At 44.2% G+C, this 22,082-nt stretch overlaps 1 protein-coding gene and 1 long non-coding RNA gene across 4 annotated transcripts in view; one reads left to right on the top strand and one right to left on the bottom strand.

The window, feature by feature from the left end:
- The window catches only part of LOC143787595 (uncharacterized), a 153,679-nt gene that overhangs the window by 79,960 nt on the left and 51,637 nt on the right, over nucleotides 1–22,082 (bottom strand). The window lies entirely within an intron of this gene.
- The window catches only part of CELSR3 (cadherin EGF LAG seven-pass G-type receptor 3), a 101,007-nt gene that overhangs the window by 52,954 nt on the left and 25,971 nt on the right, over nucleotides 1–22,082 (top strand). For all 3 annotated transcript variants that reach the window (XR_013218408.1, XM_077276480.1, XM_077276479.1), the window contains exons 4-16: nucleotides 7,947–8,062; nucleotides 15,081–15,169; nucleotides 15,525–15,682; nucleotides 15,917–16,080; nucleotides 16,594–16,719; nucleotides 17,002–17,171; nucleotides 17,304–17,489; nucleotides 17,932–18,042; nucleotides 18,213–18,381; nucleotides 19,325–19,466; nucleotides 19,548–19,668; nucleotides 20,481–20,664; nucleotides 21,642–21,743. Coding sequence is in view for 2 of the 3 variants with exons in the window: in XM_077276480.1 (XP_077132595.1) it covers nucleotides 7,947–8,062; nucleotides 15,081–15,169; nucleotides 15,525–15,682; nucleotides 15,917–16,080; nucleotides 16,594–16,719; nucleotides 17,002–17,171; nucleotides 17,304–17,489; nucleotides 17,932–18,042; nucleotides 18,213–18,381; nucleotides 19,325–19,466; nucleotides 19,548–19,668; nucleotides 20,481–20,664; nucleotides 21,642–21,743 (1,838 nt within the window). In the remaining variant the exon portion in view is untranslated. The remainder of the gene's footprint in view (nucleotides 1–7,946; nucleotides 8,063–15,080; nucleotides 15,170–15,524; nucleotides 15,683–15,916; nucleotides 16,081–16,593; nucleotides 16,720–17,001; nucleotides 17,172–17,303; nucleotides 17,490–17,931; nucleotides 18,043–18,212; nucleotides 18,382–19,324; nucleotides 19,467–19,547; nucleotides 19,669–20,480; nucleotides 20,665–21,641; nucleotides 21,744–22,082) is intronic.

The raw sequence follows: 22,082 nt of genomic DNA, 5'->3' as shown, positions 1-22,082 counted from the left end.
TTCAGTGTGAGGACCAGCCATAGTGCCCCCATAATTACAGTTATAGTGCTTCAGTGTGAGGATCAGCCATAGTGCCCCCATAATTACAGCTATAGTGCTTCAGTATGAGGATCAGCCATAGTGCCCCCATAATTACAGCTATAGTGCTTCAGTGTGAGGATCAGCCATAGTGCCCCCATAATTACAGCTATAGTGCTTCAGTATGGGGATCAGCCATAGTAACCCATAATTACAGCTATAGTGCTTCAGTATGTAGATCAGCCACAGTGCCCCCATAATTACAGCTATAGTGCTGCAGTATGAGGATCAGCCATAGTGCCCCCATAATTACAGCTATAGTGCTTCAGTATGAGGATCAGCCATAGTGCCCCCATAATTACAGCTATAGTGCTTCAGTGTGAGGATCAGCCATAGTGCCCCCATAATTACAGCTATAGTGCTTCAGTGTGAGGACCAGCCATAGTGCCCCCATAATTACAGTTATAGTGCTTCAGTATGTAGATCAGCCACAGCGCCCCCATAATTACAGCTATAGTGCTTCAGTGTGAGGACCAGCCATAGTGCCCCCATAATTACAGTTATAATGCTTCAGTATGTAGATCAGCCACAGTGCCCCCATAATTACAGCTATAGTGCTTCAGTGTGAGGATCAGCCATAGTGCCCCCATAATTACAGCTATAGTGCTTCAGTATGAGGATCAGCCATAGTGCCCCCATAATTACAGCTATAGTACTTCAGTGTGAGGACCAGCCATAGTGCCCCCATAATTACAGTTATAGTGCTTCAGTATGTAGATCAGCCACAGTGCCCCCATAATTACAGTTATAGTGCTTCAGTATGAGGATCAGCCATAGTGCCCCCATAATTACAGCTATAGTACTTCAGTGTGAGGACCAGCCATAGTGCCCCCATAATTACAGCTATAGTACTTCAGTGTGAGGACCAGCCATAGTGCCCCCATAATTACAGTTATAGTGCTTCAGTGTGAGGATCAGCCATAGTGCCCCCATAATTACAGCTATAGTGCTTCAGTATGAGGATCAGCCATAGTGCCCCCATAATTACAGCTATAGTGCTTCAGTGTGAGGATCAGCCATAGTGCCCCCATAATTACAGCTATAGTGCTTCAGTATGGGGATCAGCCATAGTAACCCATAATTACAGCTATAGTGCTTCAGTATGTAGATCAGCCACAGTGCCCCCATAATTACAGCTATAGTGCTGCAGTATGAGGATCAGCCATAGTGCCCCCATAATTACAGCTATAGTGCTTCAGTATGAGGATCAGCCATAGTGCCCCCATAATTACAGCTATAGTGCTTCAGTGTGAGGATCAGCCATAGTGCCCCCATAATTACAGCTATAGTGCTTCAGTGTGAGGACCAGCCATAGTGCCCCCATAATTACAGCTATAGTGCTTCAGTATGAGGATCAGCCATAGTGCCCCCATAATTACAGCTATAGTACTTCAGTGTGAGGACCAGCCATAGTGCCCCCATAATTACAGTTATAGTGCTTCAGTATGTAGATCAGCCACAGCGCCCCCATAATTACAGCTATAGTGCTTCAGTGTGAGGACCAGCCATAGTGCCCCCATAATTACAGTTATAATGCTTCAGTATGTAGATCAGCCACAGTGCCCCCATAATTACAGCTATAGTGCTTCAGTGTGAGGATCAGCCATAGTGCCCCCATAATTACAGCTATAGTGCTTCAGTATGAGGATCAGCCATAGTGCCCCCATAATTACAGCTATAGTACTTCAGTGTGAGGACCAGCCATAGTGCCCCCATAATTACAGTTATAGTGCTTCAGTATGAATCAGCCATAGTGCCCCCATAACTACAGCTATAGTGCTTCAGTATGAGGATCAGCCATAGTGCCCCCATAATTACAGCTATAGTGCTTCAGTATGGGGATCAGCCATAGTGCCCCCATAATTACAGCTATAGTGCTTCAGTGTGAGGACCAGCCATAGTGCCCCCATAATTACAGCTATAGTGCTTCAGTATGAGGATCAGCCATAGTGCCCCCATAATTACAGCTATAGTACTTCAGTGTGAGGACCAGCCATAGTGCCCCCATAATTACAGCTATAGTGCTTCAGTATGAGGATCAGCCATAGTGCCCCCATAATTACAGCTATAGTACTTCAGTGTGAGGACCAGCCATAGTGCCCCCATAATTACAGTTATAGTGCTGCCTTCAGTATGTAGATCAGCCACAGTGCCCGCATAATTACAGCTATAGTGCTTCAGTGTGAGGATCAGCCATAGTGCCCCCATAATTACAGCTATAGTGCTTCAGTATGAGGATCAGCCATAGTGCCCCCATAATTACAGCTATAGTGCTTCAGTGTGAGGATCAGCCACAGTGCCCCTATAATTACAGCTATAGTGCTTCAGTATGAGGATCAGCCATATTGCCCCCATAATTACAGCTATAGTGCTTCAGTGTGAGGATCAGCCATAATGCCCCCATAATTACAGCTATAGTGCTTCAGTATGGGGATCCGCCATAGTGCCCCCATAATTACAGCTATAGTGCTTCAGTATGTAGATCAGCCACAGTGCCCCCATAATTACAGCTATAGTGCTTCAGTATGAATCAGCCATAATGCCCCCATAATCACAGCTATAGTGCTTCAGTGTGAGGATCAGCCATAATGCCCCCATAATCACAGCTATAGTGCTTCAGTATGAGGATCAGCCATAGTGCCCCCATAATTACAGCTAGAGCACTTCAGTATGGGGATCAACCTTAGTGACCCCATAATTACAGCTATAGTGCTTCAGTATGAGGATCAGCCATAGGGACCCCATAATTACAACTATAGTACTTCAGTATGAGGATCAGCCACAGTGCCCCCATAATTACAGCTATAGTGCTTCAGTATGAGGATCAGCCATAGTGCCCCCATAATTACAGCTATAGTGCTTCAGTATGAGGATCAGCCATAGTGCCCCCCATAATGACGGCTATAATGCTTCAGTATGAGGATCAGCCATAGTGCCCCCATAATGACGGCTATAGTGCTTCAGTATGAGGATCAGCCATAGTGCCCCCATAATGACGGCTATAGTGCTTCAGTATGAGGATCAGCCATAGTGCCCCCATAATGACGGCTATAGTGCTTCAGTATGAGGATCAGCCATAGTGCCTCCATAATTACAGCTATAGTGCTTCAGTATGAGGATCAGCCATAGTGCCCCCCATAATGACGGCTATAGTGCTTCAGTATGAGGATCAGCCATAGTGCCCCCATAATGACGGCTATATGCACAAAAATTCACCAGATTTCGCCTTGACCACCACCATAATCTCAGTTTCCCACATATTTCACCCAAGAGAAGCTTAGGGGAAAATACGAGGTATGGTGCATGGCACTAGATTTTGCGCTCCCTCTGCGCCCCAGACTGGCAGTGCCCCCGGAGTTCTGCAGAGCAGCCACTGATTGCTTCTTGTGGTATGTAAATGCTGGATATTCCAGCTGCTCCAGTCCATAGACGCGGTAATTAGTCTGTTCTATCTTTTATTACTTTTGTCACATTTTATTAGATTTGATTATCTAGGAGGATATTTTATATGAGCTTTTCAGTCTGCAAATTTAATCTCCTGCCCTAAAGAGGTCGCGTTTAATAACATCTCTCCCGGGGGCGTCCTGAGGCCGGTATATTGTAACGGGATAAATTATAGGAGAGCCGTGCAATAAAACAATGACCACTCTGCTCAAACAACAGCATAGGGGAAAGGGACTAACCAAGGCTGGACTCCATCTTCTCCAGGACCCTGTAGTCTTATAAGGTGATGAATTGTGACTGGTGGGCTCCGAACCTTGGGACCCCAACCGACGGGGCTACAGAGCTGAGCTAGTGCTGCACCACTTTACTGAATGAGGTCACAGTTGGGCAGCCGGGGGTGCTGCTGTGCAAAATACGTAGAAGAAGGATATCCCAGAGGTCGGACCCCCGCTGGTCATCATTGCTGGGAATACCCCTCCAAAAATGTTGCTTACTTTGGATAAAAGTTTGATCACAAAGACTTCTGCTCTAGTGATCAGCTCTAATCATCGAAAGAGCCTGACACCAAGTGTTCCATTTCCCTGCAGCGCCACCACTGGGGAGTTGAAATATTACATGTTGTCCATTGAAACGAATGAGCTGTCCATGCCGTGCAGTAAAGTGGCAGGTCCTCCAGAGTGAGAGACGTTCTTTATAGACCTTTACCCCTTTCATACTAGCTCCATGATTGGAATGAATTACACTGCATCTGTTTCCCTTGCCTGGGGAAGGGGATATCATGATGCTTCCTTTAGTCCTCCTGGTAATCACAGAAATGGAACTTATGACAGCTGCTCCATGACAGCTGCTCCATTCTCTCCCATTAACATGGATCAATCCAATCGACAGGACGGAGACTACATTTTCGTGCCATGATAGAATGTGATTTTTCTGCCAACCTATAACCATTAGGTCTTCCATGATGCCAGCCCGTGGATCCGACCACGAGTGCTGCCACGGATCCCTCCTGTCATGTGTCGGTCAGGTATCCGGTATCATCAGCCTCTTCGTGATATTCAAGGTCGTATTCTACATTGTCATTTCTCCTCATAGATATTTATGTGTTAATGACGCTCTTGAACCACTTGACCCTCTTAAGCAAAGGCCATTAAAACCTCCACGCGACCAAGGGAAAGGATCCTGCTCGGTGCGATAATAAGAGCTGAGTGGCTCGGCAGAAGGGAACATTTCAGGCTAAAGGAAAAACATTAATTTCTTGTCAATGTCTAACTGCTTAATCTCCATAGAAGAACATTTCAACTAAAGGTCACAGCTCGTCTCCCCACCAGAGCGCAATCTCCAGAGACTGATTTGGACATCCTCCGCCTTAATACCTTTCCATCTCCTCTGATTTTTCCTGTGGTGAAAATTGTACTGAAATCTTCATAATATCAGAGACTATTGTAAAGTGCACAATCCATAATGTATCAGACTTCATAAATAGGTTTACCAACAAAACATCGCATTGCTGACGGGGGCGCAATTACCGCAGATTGAAATCTTACTAACATCCTTCAGAGCACTAATTAAAATGGTTAGTTATTGAATAAAAAGAATAGAATTAAATAACTTATTAATTGGAGAGAAAAAAATCAAATACATTGCTTATCTTGACTGATCTTGTATTATAGTCCAGAGCTGCTCTCACTATTCTGCTGGTGCAGTCACTGTGTACATACATTACATTACTGATCCTGAGTTACATCCTGTATTATACTCCAGAGCTGCACTCACTATTCTGCTGGTGCAGTCACTGTGTACATACATTACATTACATTACTGATCCTGAGTTACATCCTGTATTATACTCCAGAGCTGCACTCACTATTCTGCTGGTGCAGTCACGGTGTACATACATTACACTACTGATCCTGAGTTACATCCTGTATTATACTCCAGAGCTGCACTCACTATTGTGCTGGTGCAGTCACTGTGTACATACATTACATTACTGATCCTGAGTTACATCCTGTATTATACCTCAGAGCTGAACTCACTATTCTGATGGTGTAGACACTGTGTACATACATTACATTACTGATCCTGAGTTACATCCTGTATTATACTCCAGAGCTGCACTCACTATTCTGCTGGTGCAGTCACTGTGTACATACATTACATTACTGATCCTGAGTTACATCCTGTATTATACCCCAGAGCTGCACTCACTATTCTGCTGGTGCAGTCACTGTGTACATACATTACATTACTGATCCTGAGTTACATCCTGTATTATACTCCAGAGCTGCCCTCACTATTCTGCTGGTGCAGTCACTGTGTACATACATTACATTTCTGATCCTGAGTTAACTCCTGTATTATACCTCAGAGCTGAACTCACTGTTCTGCTGGTGTAGACACTGTGTACATACATTACATTACTGATCCTGAGTTACATCTTGTATTATACCTCAGAGCTGAACTCACTATTCTGCTGGTGTAGACACTGTGTACATACATTACATTACTGATCCTGAGTTACATCCTGTATTATACTCCAGAGCTGCACTCACTATTCTGCTGGTGCAGTCACTGTGTACATACATTACATTACTGATCCTGAGTTACATCCTGTATTATACTCCAGAGCTGCACTCACTATTCTGCTGGTGCAGTCACTGTGTACATACACTACATTACTGATCCTGAGTTACATCCTGTATTATACTCCAGAGCTGCACTCACTATTCTGCTGGTGCAGTCACTGTGTACATACATTACATTTCTGATCCTGAGTTAACTCCTGTATTATACCTCAGAGCTGAACTCACTGTTCTGCTGGTGTAGACACTGTGTACATACATTACATTACTGATCCTGAGTTACATCCTGTATTATACCCCAGAGCTGCACTCACTATTCTGCTGGTGCAGTCACTGTGTACATACATTACATTACTGATCCTGAGTTACATCCTATATTATACTCCAGAGCTGCACTCACTATTCTGCTGGTGCAGTCACTGTGTACATACATTACATTTCTGATCCTGAGTTAACTCCTGTATTATACCTCAGAGCTGAACTCACTATTCTGCTGGTGTAGACACTGTGTACATACATTACATTACTAATCCTGAGTTATCTCCTGTATTATACCCCAGAGCTGCACTCACTATTCTGCTGGTGCAGTCACTGTGTACAGATATTACATTACTGATCCTGAGTTACATCCTGTATTATACTCCAGAGCTGCGCTCACTATTCTGCTGGTGCAGTCACTGTGTACATACATTACATTACTGATCCTGAGTTACCTCCTGTATTATACTCCAGAGCTGCACTCACTATTCTGCTGGTGCAGTCACTGTGTACATACATTACATTACTGATCCTGAGTTACCTCCTGTATTATACTCCAGAGCTGCACTCACTATTCTGCTGGTGCAGTCACTGTGTACATACATTACATTACTGATCCTGAGTTACATCCTGTATTATACCCCAGAGCTGCACTCACTATTCTGCTGGTGCAGTCACTGTGTACATACATTACTGATCCTGAGTTACATCCTGTATTATACTCCAGAGCTGCACTCACTATTCTGCTGGTGCAGTCACTGTGTACATACATTACATTACTGATCCTGAGTTACCTCCTGTATTATACCCCAGAGCTGCACTCACTATTCTGCTGGTGCAGACACTGTGTACATACATTACATTACTGATCCTGAATTACATCCTGTGTTATACCCCAGAGCTGCGATCACTATTCTGCTGGTGCAGTCACTGTGTACATAGATTGTATTACTGATCCTGAGTTACATCCTGTATTATGCTCCAGAGCTGCACTCACTATTCTGCTGGTGCAGTCACTGTGTACATACATTACATTACTGATCCTGAGTTACCTCCTGTATTATACCCCAGAGCTGCACTCACTATTCTGCTGGTGCAGTCACTGTGTACATACATTACATTACTGATCCTGAGTTACCTCCTGTATTATACCCCAGAGCTGCACTCACTATTCTGCTGGTGCAGTCACTGTGTACATACATTACATTACCATTGTCTGGTAGATGTTTCTTTGCAGTAGCCCTCTGAATAGGAAGGTGCAATCTGCTGTGCTTTCCTATACAATTAAATACACGCCATGCAGGCACATACTGGCCAGGCGGAGGCCAAAAGAACACATCTTCAGCCTCTGTCTGGTGAATGGTCTCATCTGGCGCCTAAAGATTCCGATGTATATCAGAAAGGAGGGCAGATGCAGTGTGCTCCCAGCATAACCTGTGTGTACACTCTGATGGCCAACAACCTATTTAAGCAACAGACTCTCCTTATAGCAATGTGCTATAATAGTAACTGATAAAACACAGTAATAGAAATATCTGATCATAATAGATGTATAAATCTGATTTTTCTTCTATTTCTGTTCAGATTTGCTACTAAAGAGAAGAATGGCCTCTTGTTTTACAATGGACGTCTCAACGAGAAGCATGACTTCATTGCAGTGGAGATTAACGACGGACAAGTACAGCTGAAATATTCCACAGGTCTGTGCTGCATGTTACATTTGGTGTGAAGAAGAACAGATTGATAAAATGTTTCTCTCACACTTTGTAAATCCAAATATTACTTATCTAATATTGATCTTCAGTTACATCTTGTTTTATACTCCACAGCTGCACTCACTATTCTGCTGGTGCAGTCACTGTGTACATACATTACATTACTGATCCTGAGTTACATCCTGTATTATACCCCAGAGCTGCACTCACTATTCTGCTGGTGCAGTCACTGTGTACATACATTACATTACTGATCCTGAGTTACATCCTGTATTATACCCCAGAGCTGCACTCACTATTCTGCTGGTGCAGTCACGGTGTACATACATTACTGATCCTGAGTTACATCCTGTAATATCCTCCAGAGCTGCACTCACTATTCTGCTGGTGCAGTCACTGTGTCCATACATTACATTACTGATCCTGAGTTACATCCTGTATTATCCTCCAGAGCTGCACTCACTATTCTGCTGGTGCAGTCACTGTGTACATACATTACATTACTGATCCTGAGTTACATCCTGTATTATACTCCAGAGCTGCACTCACTTTTCTGCTGGTGAAGTCACTGTGTACATACATTACATTACTGATCCTGAGTTACCTCCTGTATTATCCTCCAGAGCTGCACTCACTATTCTGCTGGTGCAGTCACTGTGTACATACATTACATTACTGATCCTGAGTTACATCCTGTATTATACCCCAGAGCTGCACTCACTATTCTGCTAGTGCAGTCTCTGTGTACATACATTACATTACTGATCCTGAGTTACATCCTGTATTATACTCCAGAGCTGCACTCACTATTCTGCTGGTGCAGTCACTGTGTACATACATTACTGATCCTGAGTTACCTCCTGTATTATCCTCCAGAGCTGCACTCACTATTCTGCTGGTTCAGTCACTGTGTACATACATTACATTACTGATCCTGAGTTACATCCTGTATTATACCCCAGAGCTGCACTCACTATTCTGCTAGTGCAGTCACTGTGTACATACATTACATTACTGATCCTGAGTTACATCCTGTATTATACCCCAGAGCTGCACTCACTATTCTGCTAGTGCAGTCACTGTGTACATACAGTGGGGCAAAAAAGTATTTAGTCAGTCAGCAATAGTGCAAGTTCCACCACTTAAAAAGATGAGAGGCGTCTGTAATTTACATCATAGGTAGACCTCAACTATGGGAGACAAACTGAGAAAAAAAAATCCAGAAAATCACATTGTCTGTTTTTTTTATCATTTCTTTTGCATTTTATGGTGGAAAATAAGTATTTGGTCAGAAACAAACAATCAAGATTTCTGGCTCTCACAGACCTGTAACTTCTTCTTTAAGAGTCTCCTCTTTCCTCCACTCATTACCTGTAGTAATGGCACCTGTTTAAACTTGTTATCAGTATAAAAAGACACCTGTGCACACCCTCAAACAGTCTGACTCCAAACTCCACTATGGTGAAGACCAAAGAGCTGTCAAAGGACACCAGAAACAAAATTGTAGCCCTGCACCAGGCTGGGAAGACTGAATCTGCAATAGCCAACCAGCTTGGAGTGAAGAAATCAACAGTGGGAGCAATAATTAGAAAATGGAAGACATACAAGACCACTGATAATCTCCCTCGATCTGGGGCTCCACGCAAAATCCCACCCCGTGGGGTCAGAATGATCACAAGAACGGTGAGCAAAAATCCCAGAACCACGCGGGGGGACCTAGTGAATGAACTGCAGAGAGCTGTAACAAGCTGTAACAAGGCCTACCATAAGTAACACACTACGCCACCATGGACTCAGATCCTGCAGTGCCAGACGTGTCCCACTGCTTAAGCCAGTACATGTCCGGGCCCATCTGAAGTTTGCTAGAGAGCATTTGGATGATCCAGAGGAGTTTTGGGAGAATGTCCTATGTTCTGATGAAACCAAACTGGAACTGTTTGGTAGAAACACAACTTGTCGTGTTTGGAGGAAAAAGAATACTGAGTTGCATCCATCAAACACCATACCTACTGTAAAGCATGGTGGTGGAAACATCATGCTTTGGGGCTGTTTCTCTGCAAAGGGGCCAGGACGACTGATCCGGGTACATGAAAGAATGAATGGGGCCATGTATCGTGAGATTTTGAGTGCAAACCTCCTTCCATCAGCAAGGGCATTGAAGATGAAACGTGGCTGGGTCTTTCAACATGACAATGATCCAAAGCACACCGCCAGGGCAATGAAGGAGTGGCTTCGTAAGAAGCATTTCAAGGTCCTGGAGTGGCCTAGCCAGTCTCCAGATCTCAACCCAATAGAAAACCTTTGGAGGGAGTTGAAAGTCCGTGTTGCCAAGCGAAAAGCCAAAAACATCACTGCTCTAGAGGAGATCTGCATGGAGGAATGGGCCAACATACCAACAACAGTGTGTGGCAACCTTGTGAAGACTTACAGAAAACGTTTGACCTCTGTCATTGCCAACAAAGGATTTATTACAAAGTATTGAGATGAAATTTTGTTTCTGACCAAATACTTATTTTCCACCATAAAATGCAAAAAAATGATAAAAAAAACAGACAATGTGATTTTCTGGATTTTTTTTCTCAGTTTGTCTCCCATAGTTGAGGTCTACCTATGATGTAAATTACAGACGCCTCTCATCTTTTTAAGTGGTGGAACTTGCACTATTGCAGACTGACTAAATACTTTTTTGCCCCACTGTACATTACATTACTGATCCTGAGTTACATCCTGTATTATACCCCAGAGCTGCACTCACTATTCTGCTGGTGCAGTCACTGTGTACATACATTCTATTACTGATCCTGAGTTACATCCTGTATTATACTCCTGAGCTGCACTCACTATTCTGCTGGTGCAGTCACTGTGTACATACATTACATTACTGATCCTGAGTTACATCCTGTATTATACTCCAGAGCTGCACTCACTATTCTGCTAGTGCAGTCACTGTGTACATACATTACTGATCCTGAGTTACATCCTGTATTATACCCCAGAGCTGCACTCACTATTCTGCTGGTGCAGTCACTGTGTACATACATTCTATTACTGATCCTGAGTTACATCCTGTATTATACTCCTGAGCTGCACTCACTATTCTGCTGGTGCAGTCACTGTGTACATACATTACATTACTGATCCTGAGTTACATCCTGTATTATACCCCAGAGCTGCACTCACTATTCTGCTGGTGCAGTCACTGTGTACATACATTACATTACTGATCCTGAGTTACATCCTGTATTATACTCCTGAGCTGCACTCACTATTCTGCTAGTGCAGCCACTGTGTACATACATTACATTACTGATCCTGAGTTACATCCTGTATTATACCCCAGAGCTGCACTCACTATTCTGCTGGTGCAGTCACTGTGTACATACATTACATTACTGATCCTGAGTTACATCCTGTATTATACCCCAGAGCTGCACTCACTATTCTGCTAGTGCAGTCACTGTGTACATACATTACATTACTGATCCTGAGTTACATCCTGTATTATACCCCAGAGCTGCACTCACTATTCTGCTGGTGCAGTCACTGTGTACATACATTCTATTACTGATCCTGAGTTACATCCTGTATTATACTCCTGAGCTGCACTCACTATTCTGCTGGTGCAGTCACTGTGTACATACATTACATTACTGATCCTGAGTTACATCCTGTATTATACTCCAGAGCTGCACTCACTATTCTGCTAGTGCAGTCACTGTGTACATACATTACTGATCCTGAGTTACATCCTGTATTATACCCCAGAGCTGCACTCACTATTCTGCTGGTGCAGTCACTGTGTACATACTTTCTATTACTGATCCTGAGTTACATCCTGTATTATACTCCTGAGCTGCACTCACTATTCTGCTGGTGCAGTCACTGTGTACATACATTACATTACTGATCCTGAGTTACATCCTGCATTATACCCCAGAGCTGCACTCACTATTCTGCTGCTGCAGTCACTGTGTACATACATTACATTACTGATCCTGAGTTACATCCTGTATTATACTCCTGAGCTGCACTCACTATTCTGCTAGTGCAGTCACTGTGTACATACATTACTGATCCTGAGTTACATCCTGTATTATACCCCAGAGGTGCACTCACTATTCTGCTGGTGCAGTCACTGTGTACATACATTACATTACTGATCCGGAGTTACCTCCTTTATTATACCCCAGAGCTGCACTCACTATTCTGCTGGTGCAGTCACTGTGTACATACATTACATTACTGATCCTGAGTTACATCCTGTATTATACTCCAGAGCTGCACTCACTATTCTGCTAGTGCAGTCACTGTGTACATACATTACTGATCCTGAGTTACATCCTGTATTATACCCCAGAGCTGCACACACTATTCTGCTGGTGCAGTCACTGTGTACATACATTCTATTACTGATCCTGAGTTACATCCTGTATTATACTCCTGAGCTGCACTCACTATTCTGCTGGTGCAGTCACTGTGTACATACATTACATTACTGATCCTGAGTAACATCCTGTATTATACCCCAGAGCTGCACTCACTATTCTGCTGGTGCAGTCACTGTGTACATACATTCTATTACTGATCCTGAGTTACATCCTGTATTATACTCCTGAGCTGCACTCACTATTCTGCTGGTGCAGTCACTGTGTACATACATTACTGATCCTGAGTTACATCCTGTATTATACCCCAGAGCTGCACTCACTATTCTGCTGGTGCAGTCACTGTGTACATACATTCTATTACTGATCCTGAGTTACATCCTGTATTATACTCCTGAGCTGCACTCACTATTCTGCTGGTGCAGTCACTGTGTACATACATTACATTACTGATCCTGAGTAACATCCTGTATTATACCCCAGAGCTGCACTCACTATTCTGCTGGTGCAGTCACTGTGTACATACATTCTATTACTGATCCTGAGTTACATCCTGTATTATACTCCTGAGCTGCACTCACTATTCTGCTGGTGCAGTCACTGTGTACATACATTACTGATCCTGAGTTACATCCTGTATTATACCCCAGAGCTGCACTCACTATTCTGCTGGTGCAGTCACTGTGTACATACATTCTATTACTGATCCTGAGTTACATCCTGTATTATACTCCAGAGCTGCACTCACTATTCTGCTGGTGCAGTCACTGTGTACATACATTACTTTACTGATCCTGAGTTATATTCTGTATTATACTCCAGAGCTGCACTCACTATTCTGCTGGTGCAGTCACTGTGTACATACATTACATTACTGATCCTGAGTTACATCCTGTATTATACTCCAGAGCTGCACTCACTATTCTGCTGGTGCAGTCACTGTGTACATACATTACATTACTGATCCTGAGTTACATCCTGTATTATACCCCAGAGCTGCACTCACTATTCTGCTGGTGCAGTCACTGTGTACATACATTACATTACTGATCCTGAGTTACATCCTGTATTATACCCCAGAGCTGCACTCACTATTCTGCTGGTGCAGTCACTGTGTACATACATTACTGATCCTGTACTGATCCTGAGTTACATCCTGTATTATACCCCAGAGCTGCACTCACTATTCTGCTGGTGCAGTCACTGTGTACATACGTTACATTACTGATCCTGAGTTACATCCTGTATTATACCCCAGAGCTGCACTCACTATTCTGCTGGTGCAGTCACTGTGCACATACATTACATTACTGATCCTGAGTTACATCCTGTATTATACCCCAGAGCTGCACTCACTATTCTGCTGGTGCAGTCACTGTGTACATACGTTACATTACTGATCCTGAGTTACATCCTGTATTATACCCCAGAGCTGCACTCACTATTCTGCTGGTGCAGTCACTGTGCACATACATTACATTACTGATCCTGAGTTACATCCTGTATTATATCCCAGAGCTGCACTCACTATTCTTCTGGTGCAGTCACTGTGTACATACATTACATTACTGATCCTGAGTTACATCCTGTATTATACCCCAGAGCTGCACTCACTATTCTGCTGGTGCAGTCACTGTGTACATACATTACATTACTGATCCTGAGTTATATTCTGTATTATCCTCCAGAGCTGCACTCACTATTCTGCTGGTGCAGTCACTGTGTACATACATTACATTACTGATCCTGAGTTACATCCTGTATTATACCCCAGAGCTGCACTCACTATTCTGCTGGTGCAGTCACTGTGTACATACATTACATTACTGATCCTGAGTTACATCCTGTATTATCCTCCAGAGCTGCACTTGGGTTTATAGATGAAGGGTTATCTCAGGGGGATATTCTCGGGGTCTCCTCTGTCCCCTCTCGTCCTTTCCCGTATACACAGTGATGAATACTCCTAGATGCTGTGAATATTTCCTGTTATGAGTCCGATGTCGGATGTAATAATCTCAGTTTGGAAAGCATTCATAATCCCAGCTGTCCCATCCATCCAGCACCAGGCCTGGACACAGACGTGTTGGTGAAACCTGTGGATAAATGGTGCATTAGCAGAGGCTCGGCCCGTCCTGTCTGCATGGCTTGTGGTGCTGGGGGCCACACACTGCAGATTGATGGCCCCTTTACAGGCAGTAACCGATGCTGTAAATCTTCCCACATTGTGACAGAGAAGCCGCGGCCCAGACAGCGAGCAGATTTAGCTTTTTCCTAACCTCTTAATTGCTATTGTATAACTGGCAGAAACGTGCGGTTGTGGATCTGCGGTGTTATAGAGCTGAGGTTGTCATTAATGGACAAGATAGACATCGTCTGCTCTTATTAATTACCCCTGCCTGATGGAAGCTGGAGAAATGGGATGATCAACCTCACGAGCAGGAACATCTGCTACAATATAATGGGGCAGATAGGATCGGGCTCAGACAGCACCGCACCTCACATTCATTTTGTCAGGGTGGTCTGGGGGCAGAATTAAGCAGTCGCCCCTTCCCCACTGATGCAGGACGCTCTATATAACAAGCAGTGGAGTCATTGAACTGTTATTGGCTGATTTATAGGTGAATCCAGCACCCTGGTGGCCCCGTATGTCCCTGGAGGGGTCAGCGATGGCAAATGGCACACGGTCCAGCTCCGCTACTACAACAAGGTAGGAGAAGTCGCTGGCTTCATTATTTTCGCTCTTATTCACCATTTCACTCTTCCGAACCCCATTAAATTCTTAAGTTGCCCTTCTCATAAAAAAAGGCTTATATCTGTCTTTAAAAAAGCTGGGTGAGAACCAATATGGCCGCCGTCTCAGCTCCTTTCCCAGAGTCTTGGATGGTAAATCTACATAGAAATGCAGAAATAGGCAGGCAGGGGTTTGTCATCCGAGGTTCTGGAAGAGTTGAGTGACGTCTCATTTTTTTGGCTGCAGTCGCAACCTTAATGGTAGCCATCGTGACAACAGAATGGGGCATCTCAAAGTGACAGATTTAATGTATTGTGATGATATTTTTTAGCCTAAGACGGGATCTATGGGGGTGGCCCAAGGACCCTCTAAGGAGAAAGTAGCTGTGCTGGCGGTGGATGATTGCGACATTTCTGTGGCCTTGAAGTTCAGCAATGAGATCGCAAATTATACGTGTGCTGCCGAAGGAGTCCAGTCCAGTTCCAAAAAGTAAGATGATCATAATCCCTTGTACCTGCGTCAGTGAATCTCTGGTCAGATGGACAATTGAGTTTGGGGGTTTGGATTGGGAGACGACCTTATATCAGACATGTATGGCATGTCTGATGTCTGATATTGGTCCCCTCCCTTCCTGCTGAGGCGACCACTGTGAATGGGGAGGTGGCTGTGCTTGTGCGTCCCTCTGTATGACTCCAGTTACAAGGAGTTTCTCCTTCCTTGCAGGTCCCTGGATCTCACAGGTCCTCTTCTTCTCGGGGGGGTTCCCAATCTCCCTGAAAACTTCCCGGTGACGCACAGAGAGTTCATAGGATGCATGAAGGATCTGTATATTGATAGCAGAAAGATTGACCTGGCGTCGTACATAGCAAATAATGGAACCTCTGCAGGTAGGACGCACGATTTAGGATGTATCCTCTTATCTTTATGGCCTCTTGTCTGTCATCATCTTAAGATGGTGAACAAAATAAAGTAGATGTTGACTTAAATGGCTACTCCTACCCTATAAAGTGATCCCATGTCACTAGGATCCGCCATCACTTTATAACTGGTGAGAGTCTGATCTCCCAGCTGCAGAGAGGAGGACACGCCACTAAATCCGTCTTTTGAGTCTTAAAATCAGTGTAGGTCACAAAGATCAGACCCCCACAGTCATAAAGTGATGTTGGGTGGGTTGAAATCCCACCGATTTGATTAGGCTGTCCCAATGCCATTGAAGTCTGTGTGATCACATGTCAATTTTAGTGCGAAATGTTGTTGAAATCAAGTTGAAGTACACACGAACGTTCCCTAGCACTGCAAAATAATCTTTCCATGGACTACAACTCCCAGCCATGTTCATTTTTACTATTTTTATTCCATTTCTATTCCAATTCATAATGTTTATGTTTTTCTTTTGTCAGGGTGTAACGCAAAGCAGTTATTTTGTGATCCTAACCCCTGCAAAAATGGAGGCAACTGCACATTAGGTTGGGGCACGTACACTTGTGATTGTCCATTAGGTTTTGGAGGAAAGGACTGCAAGATCGGTGAGTTCATGCATATTGTTTTTATTTTTATGGTGGATTTATTGATATATATATTTATGTATTTTCTTATAAAATTGAGACATTACAATAAAAAATCTAGAAGTCAGGGCTATGATCTTGTGGATGATGGGAGTTGTAACTGTGCATAAACTCTGCATGACTCAGAAAGAAGAGGCGATCTGCTGCCCTCTTGTGGCCATAAACTGGAAATGCAGGTTTTAGATTTAGGCGTGGTTAAGCTTAATATTAAAATATTTTATTTAAAACAATTCCCCTTCTCAGCAATGCATCATCCCTATCATTTCAATGGGAGTGGAATTCTGTCCTGGGACTTTAAAAATGAGGTGAAAATCTCCATCCCGTGGTTTATGGGACTGGCTTTCCGAACCCGCCGTGCTGATGGGTTGCTGCTGCAGGTGCATGCTGGCCAATATACCACCATTCAATGCCAGGTAAGCAGACTGTATATACGTTTCTGATCGTCTTGCATTATACAGGTGATTGATTGCTTTTTATTTGTCCCTTACTAAAGACTATTTTGTATTAGTATTTGCCCCATGTCAAGTATGTTTCTTTCCTTGCAGCTGGTTTCTGGACACGTCTCGTTCTCCGTCGGCCGTGGCTCTAGCAGAGCGTCCATCCTCCTGCTGGACCAGATGCAGGTGAATGACGGGAGGTGGCACGATCTGCAGATGGAGTTACGCGATGTGCGGAGTGGACGTGAAACGCGTTATGTTATCACCATCAACTTGGATTATGGCTTCTACCAGGTATGGCCTTATAGTGTAAAATAACACATTATTGAATTAGCAACCTGTGGCCCTCTAGCTGTTGTGAAACTACAGCTCCCAGCATGCCCTGACAGCCAGCAGCAGGAGTGCCGCAGTTTGCTTGATTTACCATATATTTAGAAAATGGTGAGACATTGAAATGCAAAGAATATTACAAAGTTGCAGACATTTTTGTAAGGAAAGTTTTCAAAGAGTTGTAAAAAAATGTGAAAAATCGTGGCTGCTTTTTTCCAGTAACAGCTCCTCCCGTGTCCACAGGCTGTGTTTGGTATTGCAGCTCAGCTTCATTCTCATCTGTAATACCAGAGACAATTTGTGGACATGGGTGGAGCCGTTTCTTCAAGAAGGCACCCATGATTTTCTACTCCTGGACTAACGCTTTTAGAATTGGGTTTCCAATGTATTTTCTTTCATTTTGTAGGACACTGTGAATGTGGGGAATGAGCTCCATGGACTGAGGGTTAAACACCTTTATGTGGGAGGCGTTTTGTCAGCTCAGGAGGTACAAAATGGCCTGGAAGGCTGCATACAGGTGAGGATATACCTGCCTCTATCATAGAATGCAATTCTCTTTCTGTAAAGAGCACCACGGCTTTTACCTTTTGCATAAACAGATATATGTGGAATTGCCCTTTAAATAACTTTCATGCTGAAAATTACCTATATTGTATATATTTACTGGTGCTTCTTGTTGCACTTTAGGGGCTGCGCCTCGGTGACACACCCAGCGGCATCACTTTTCCCAAGCCATCAAACCTTGTGAATGTTAAGAATGGCTGCAACGTCACCAACGTGTGCGATTCTAACCCCTGCCAGGGGAACAGCTCCTGCGTGGATACGTGGCTGGGCCATGTCTGCATCTGTCACCCTGGTGAGTATTGTGTCAGGGAGGTAAATTCTGCATTTTCCGGTCTTCTTTTTATCTTTATGACATAATCCTATCTGCCTGCAGCTGCCACTAGAGGGAGCTCACTGCAGATCACGTATACAGCTCCCCTAGAACTCCTCAACCTGTGTGTAATGACCACTTTTGCTACTTTTGGCATTTTGAACAGTGGGTGAAGGTCGGGTGGGACATTGCGTGGCCAGTTGTGCGTACGACTCATCATAGTTTACCCCTTTTGTCCTTTTGTGGCAAAAACTAAGAAAGAAATGTATTTTTGTCAGTGGCGCACGGCAGTTGAAAGATACACCAAATTCAGTGAAAATACTCGCTCGCATCTCATAGAAAAATGTTTTGCCCTAAGCCATTCAAAATATATGTAGTGTGGATGCAATAAGATAGTCACCGATCGCCATCTTCCCAGGTTTTCTCCGGCGCTCTGGGCCTCTTATGTCTCACGTTTCGGACGCTGGGAGTTATTTGTATGCCGGAAGTCGCTTTTAGGATTTGTGCACACAGAGTTTTTGAGCGCTCCAAAAACTTAGCGAAAAGACTCGGCGTGCACAAAGCCGTACAATCTAAGGCTATGGAGCCTGGTTCTGATACTTCGTAGCCTTACATGGTGGAATCGACTTCTAGTTGTCCCATAAACCCCAGTGTGGTCCGCAGAGCCGGACACATGAGGCAGGAGAGGACCGGAGCGGTGCTGGACACTGGGGAAGACTGCGATCACTGAGTATTACTACATAACACACTTATTTAGACAGGTTAGTACATAAAATCATTTTGGGGCGTGCGTCTTTAAGACTGGAGTATAAATCGCCCTTTTTAATGATTGCGGCGCTTTGTGTTTATATATTTCCCATTTTACAAATCTCTGGGTGCTGTGAAATATTAGCTGCAGCTAACGGGCTCCTATTTGTCCACGCAGGTTTCTTAGGGGATAATTGTATGGACATCTGTCAACTAAACCCTTGTGAAAATAAAGGAGTGTGCTCTCATCATCCAGACCATCCCATGGGGTACACATGTGAGTGCTCAGGGCACCATTTTGGAAGATATTGTGAGCACAGGTAAGAACTATGAGACTGCAGTGGGGATATGGGTAGCATGAAAACAATATAATCCCCGCTGATTTTTGATTGTCCTTCTAGAATGGATCATCAGTGCCCTAAAGGCTGGTGGGGGAACCGGACCTGCGGACCCTGTAACTGTGATGTCGATAAGGGCTTTGATCCGAACTGCAATAAGACAAATGGGCAATGCCACTGCAAGGTAAATGGGGGCTGCTTAAAAAGGAAAGGGCGTTACATGCAGTGGTTTAATATATGTTGATTGAACAGCGTCACCCCTGGACATAGGTTGTGTCGGTATGGCAGCTGAGTTCCAATGAAGTGAATGCATACACGAGCCTTGGACAAACGTGGGCCTGTTTCTGGAAGAAAACAGAAATGTTTTTCTAATTCTGGACAATCCCTTTAAGGGTATGTGCACACGCTGCGGATTTTGCTGCGGATCCGCAGCGGATTTGACGCTGCGGATCCGCAGCAGTTTTCCATACGGTGTACAGTACAATGTAACCCTATGGAAAACAAAATCCGCAGTGCACACGATGCAGAAAAATCCGCGCGGATTCTCTGCGGAAAAAAAGAAGGAGCATGTCACTTCTTTCTGCGGATTCCGCTGCGGATTTCAACTTGCACCAATAGGAAAGTGCAGTTGAAAACCCGCAGAGGAATCCGCAGAAGAAACCGCACAAAAATCCGCAGTGAAAACCGCAGCGGTTTTGCACTGCGGATTTTGCAAATCCGCTGCGGAAAAATCCGCATCAGAATCCGCATTGTGTGCACATGGCCTAAGTGTTCTGTTACTATCCCTTCTGCTTACAGCACATGGAGCATCTTTCCGTCACTAAGCACAACAAATTCACATGTTCGACTTGCAGATTTGATGCAGATTTCACTTTTTGCAATGCTGCAAGCCCACATGTAAGATGCGGATTTTGCACAGGATTCACTGGAACCAAATCCAGAGCGGAAAAAGATGCTGCAGTTGAATGATCCTTATACTTTACTTTCACCCTGCAGGAATATCATTATCGCCCAAAAGGAAGCGATACATGTTTGCCTTGCGATTGTTACCCCATTGGATCTTCTTCGAGATCTTGTGATCTAGATACCGGCCAATGCTTTTGTAGACCCGGAGTGATCGGACGCCAGTGCAACAGCTGCGACAATCCGTTCGCTGAAGTCTCGCCAAGCGGCTGTGAAGGTGAGATCTCAATGGTGCAAATATAGAGGAGATTCTGAATGAGCCCCCGGAGCGGCCAACCATCCAGGGTCCTCCTCTTCTATCCCCCTAAGAATCTGATAATTGATTTATCCCGAGAAGACATTAAATCAACCCTATATTAAGAATTCTAGATGGAGATGATGCTAGATGAAGATTATGTTTAGGAAGGGGGCTGCGTCAGACTGGATTTTGCTCTAGAAGGTGCCTGCACCATTTGTGAAAGTGCAAACCTTCATTCTCTATTCCTGGACCATGGAGATCTCTTTCCAGATAGGAGTGGGCTGCAGTGCATGACATTATTGGAAGACAGGGACACATAGGAAGCGGTCAGGACAACTTTACTACAGAAAATAGCACTATGGCAGTTTAGTTCCTAGTACAGCAATGAAACTTACGCCTGTCTTGCAGTCATCCAATAACCCATCACTGAGAAATCGAGCTTTAAAGCCACATGCAAATTAGCCTGGAGCATGTCTACGCCCCCAATGCACTTCTAGGCTAATTTGCATGTGGCTTCAAAGTTTGATTTCTCAGTGCTGTCAAATCGCATTACAAGACAGGTATCATTATAATTGCTGTACTACAAGTAGCAAAATAGAAGATCCCCCCCCCTCCTCAGATAATAAACGTACATGGATTACAATGTGCAGAGTTTAATTGTTCTTATAAATGTAAGAACGTGCGACCTTCCTCTATGTTAGCCAGTGACCCTGTATGTAACAGCTCTCACACCAAAGTGTGCCATGGCTGAAATTAAATGGATATTTCTGGAGGTATTTAAGGAGCGGTGCCCATGCCAATACCAGCTGATCACCCGGGGTCCTGCCCAATGGGGATGTCCGACATGGCACCGAGTATGTGAAACGTTATTAATACATATGTAGTCTTGCAGTATAAGGGGGTGAGAGTTGTTTTTTGCAGTCTCGTGTTTTTACTAATCTCTTTCTACTCTGCAGTTATTTATGACGGATGTCCAAAAACATTGACTTCAGGTGTTTGGTGGCCCAGGACCAAGTTTGGCCTCCCTGCTGCTGTTCCCTGTCCCAAAGGCTCCCTAGGTAAGTAATATTATCTGACTGTGCTTGCACGAACGCTACAAGCTGTCATGTCATCTCATCACCCACGAGCCGACTGAAATCCTGCCACCCCAATAAGTATGCGCTCATCAGACAGATTGCTCCAAATCAGCCGCACTCCAAATATTTCTGGAATTATGGCAGGCGCTTAGCAGAGAGTCATTAAACATTGCCGATAGCTGCCCACCTTGTTTATCCCCTGCCTGTCACTCGGCTCGCAGGGAGCTGGAGGGAGGCCTGCTGGCTCCTCACTGCTCAGATCTGAGATCCTTCCACCTAATAACCATATTTACACTCTCCGTACACTATGCCTGTATTTAG

This window comes from Ranitomeya variabilis, chromosome 8 (genome assembly GCF_051348905.1).
Source record: "Ranitomeya variabilis isolate aRanVar5 chromosome 8, aRanVar5.hap1, whole genome shotgun sequence".
NCBI classification, from domain to species: domain Eukaryota; kingdom Metazoa; phylum Chordata; class Amphibia; order Anura; family Dendrobatidae; genus Ranitomeya; species Ranitomeya variabilis.
This window is presented reverse-complemented; position numbering and strand designations above follow the sequence as displayed.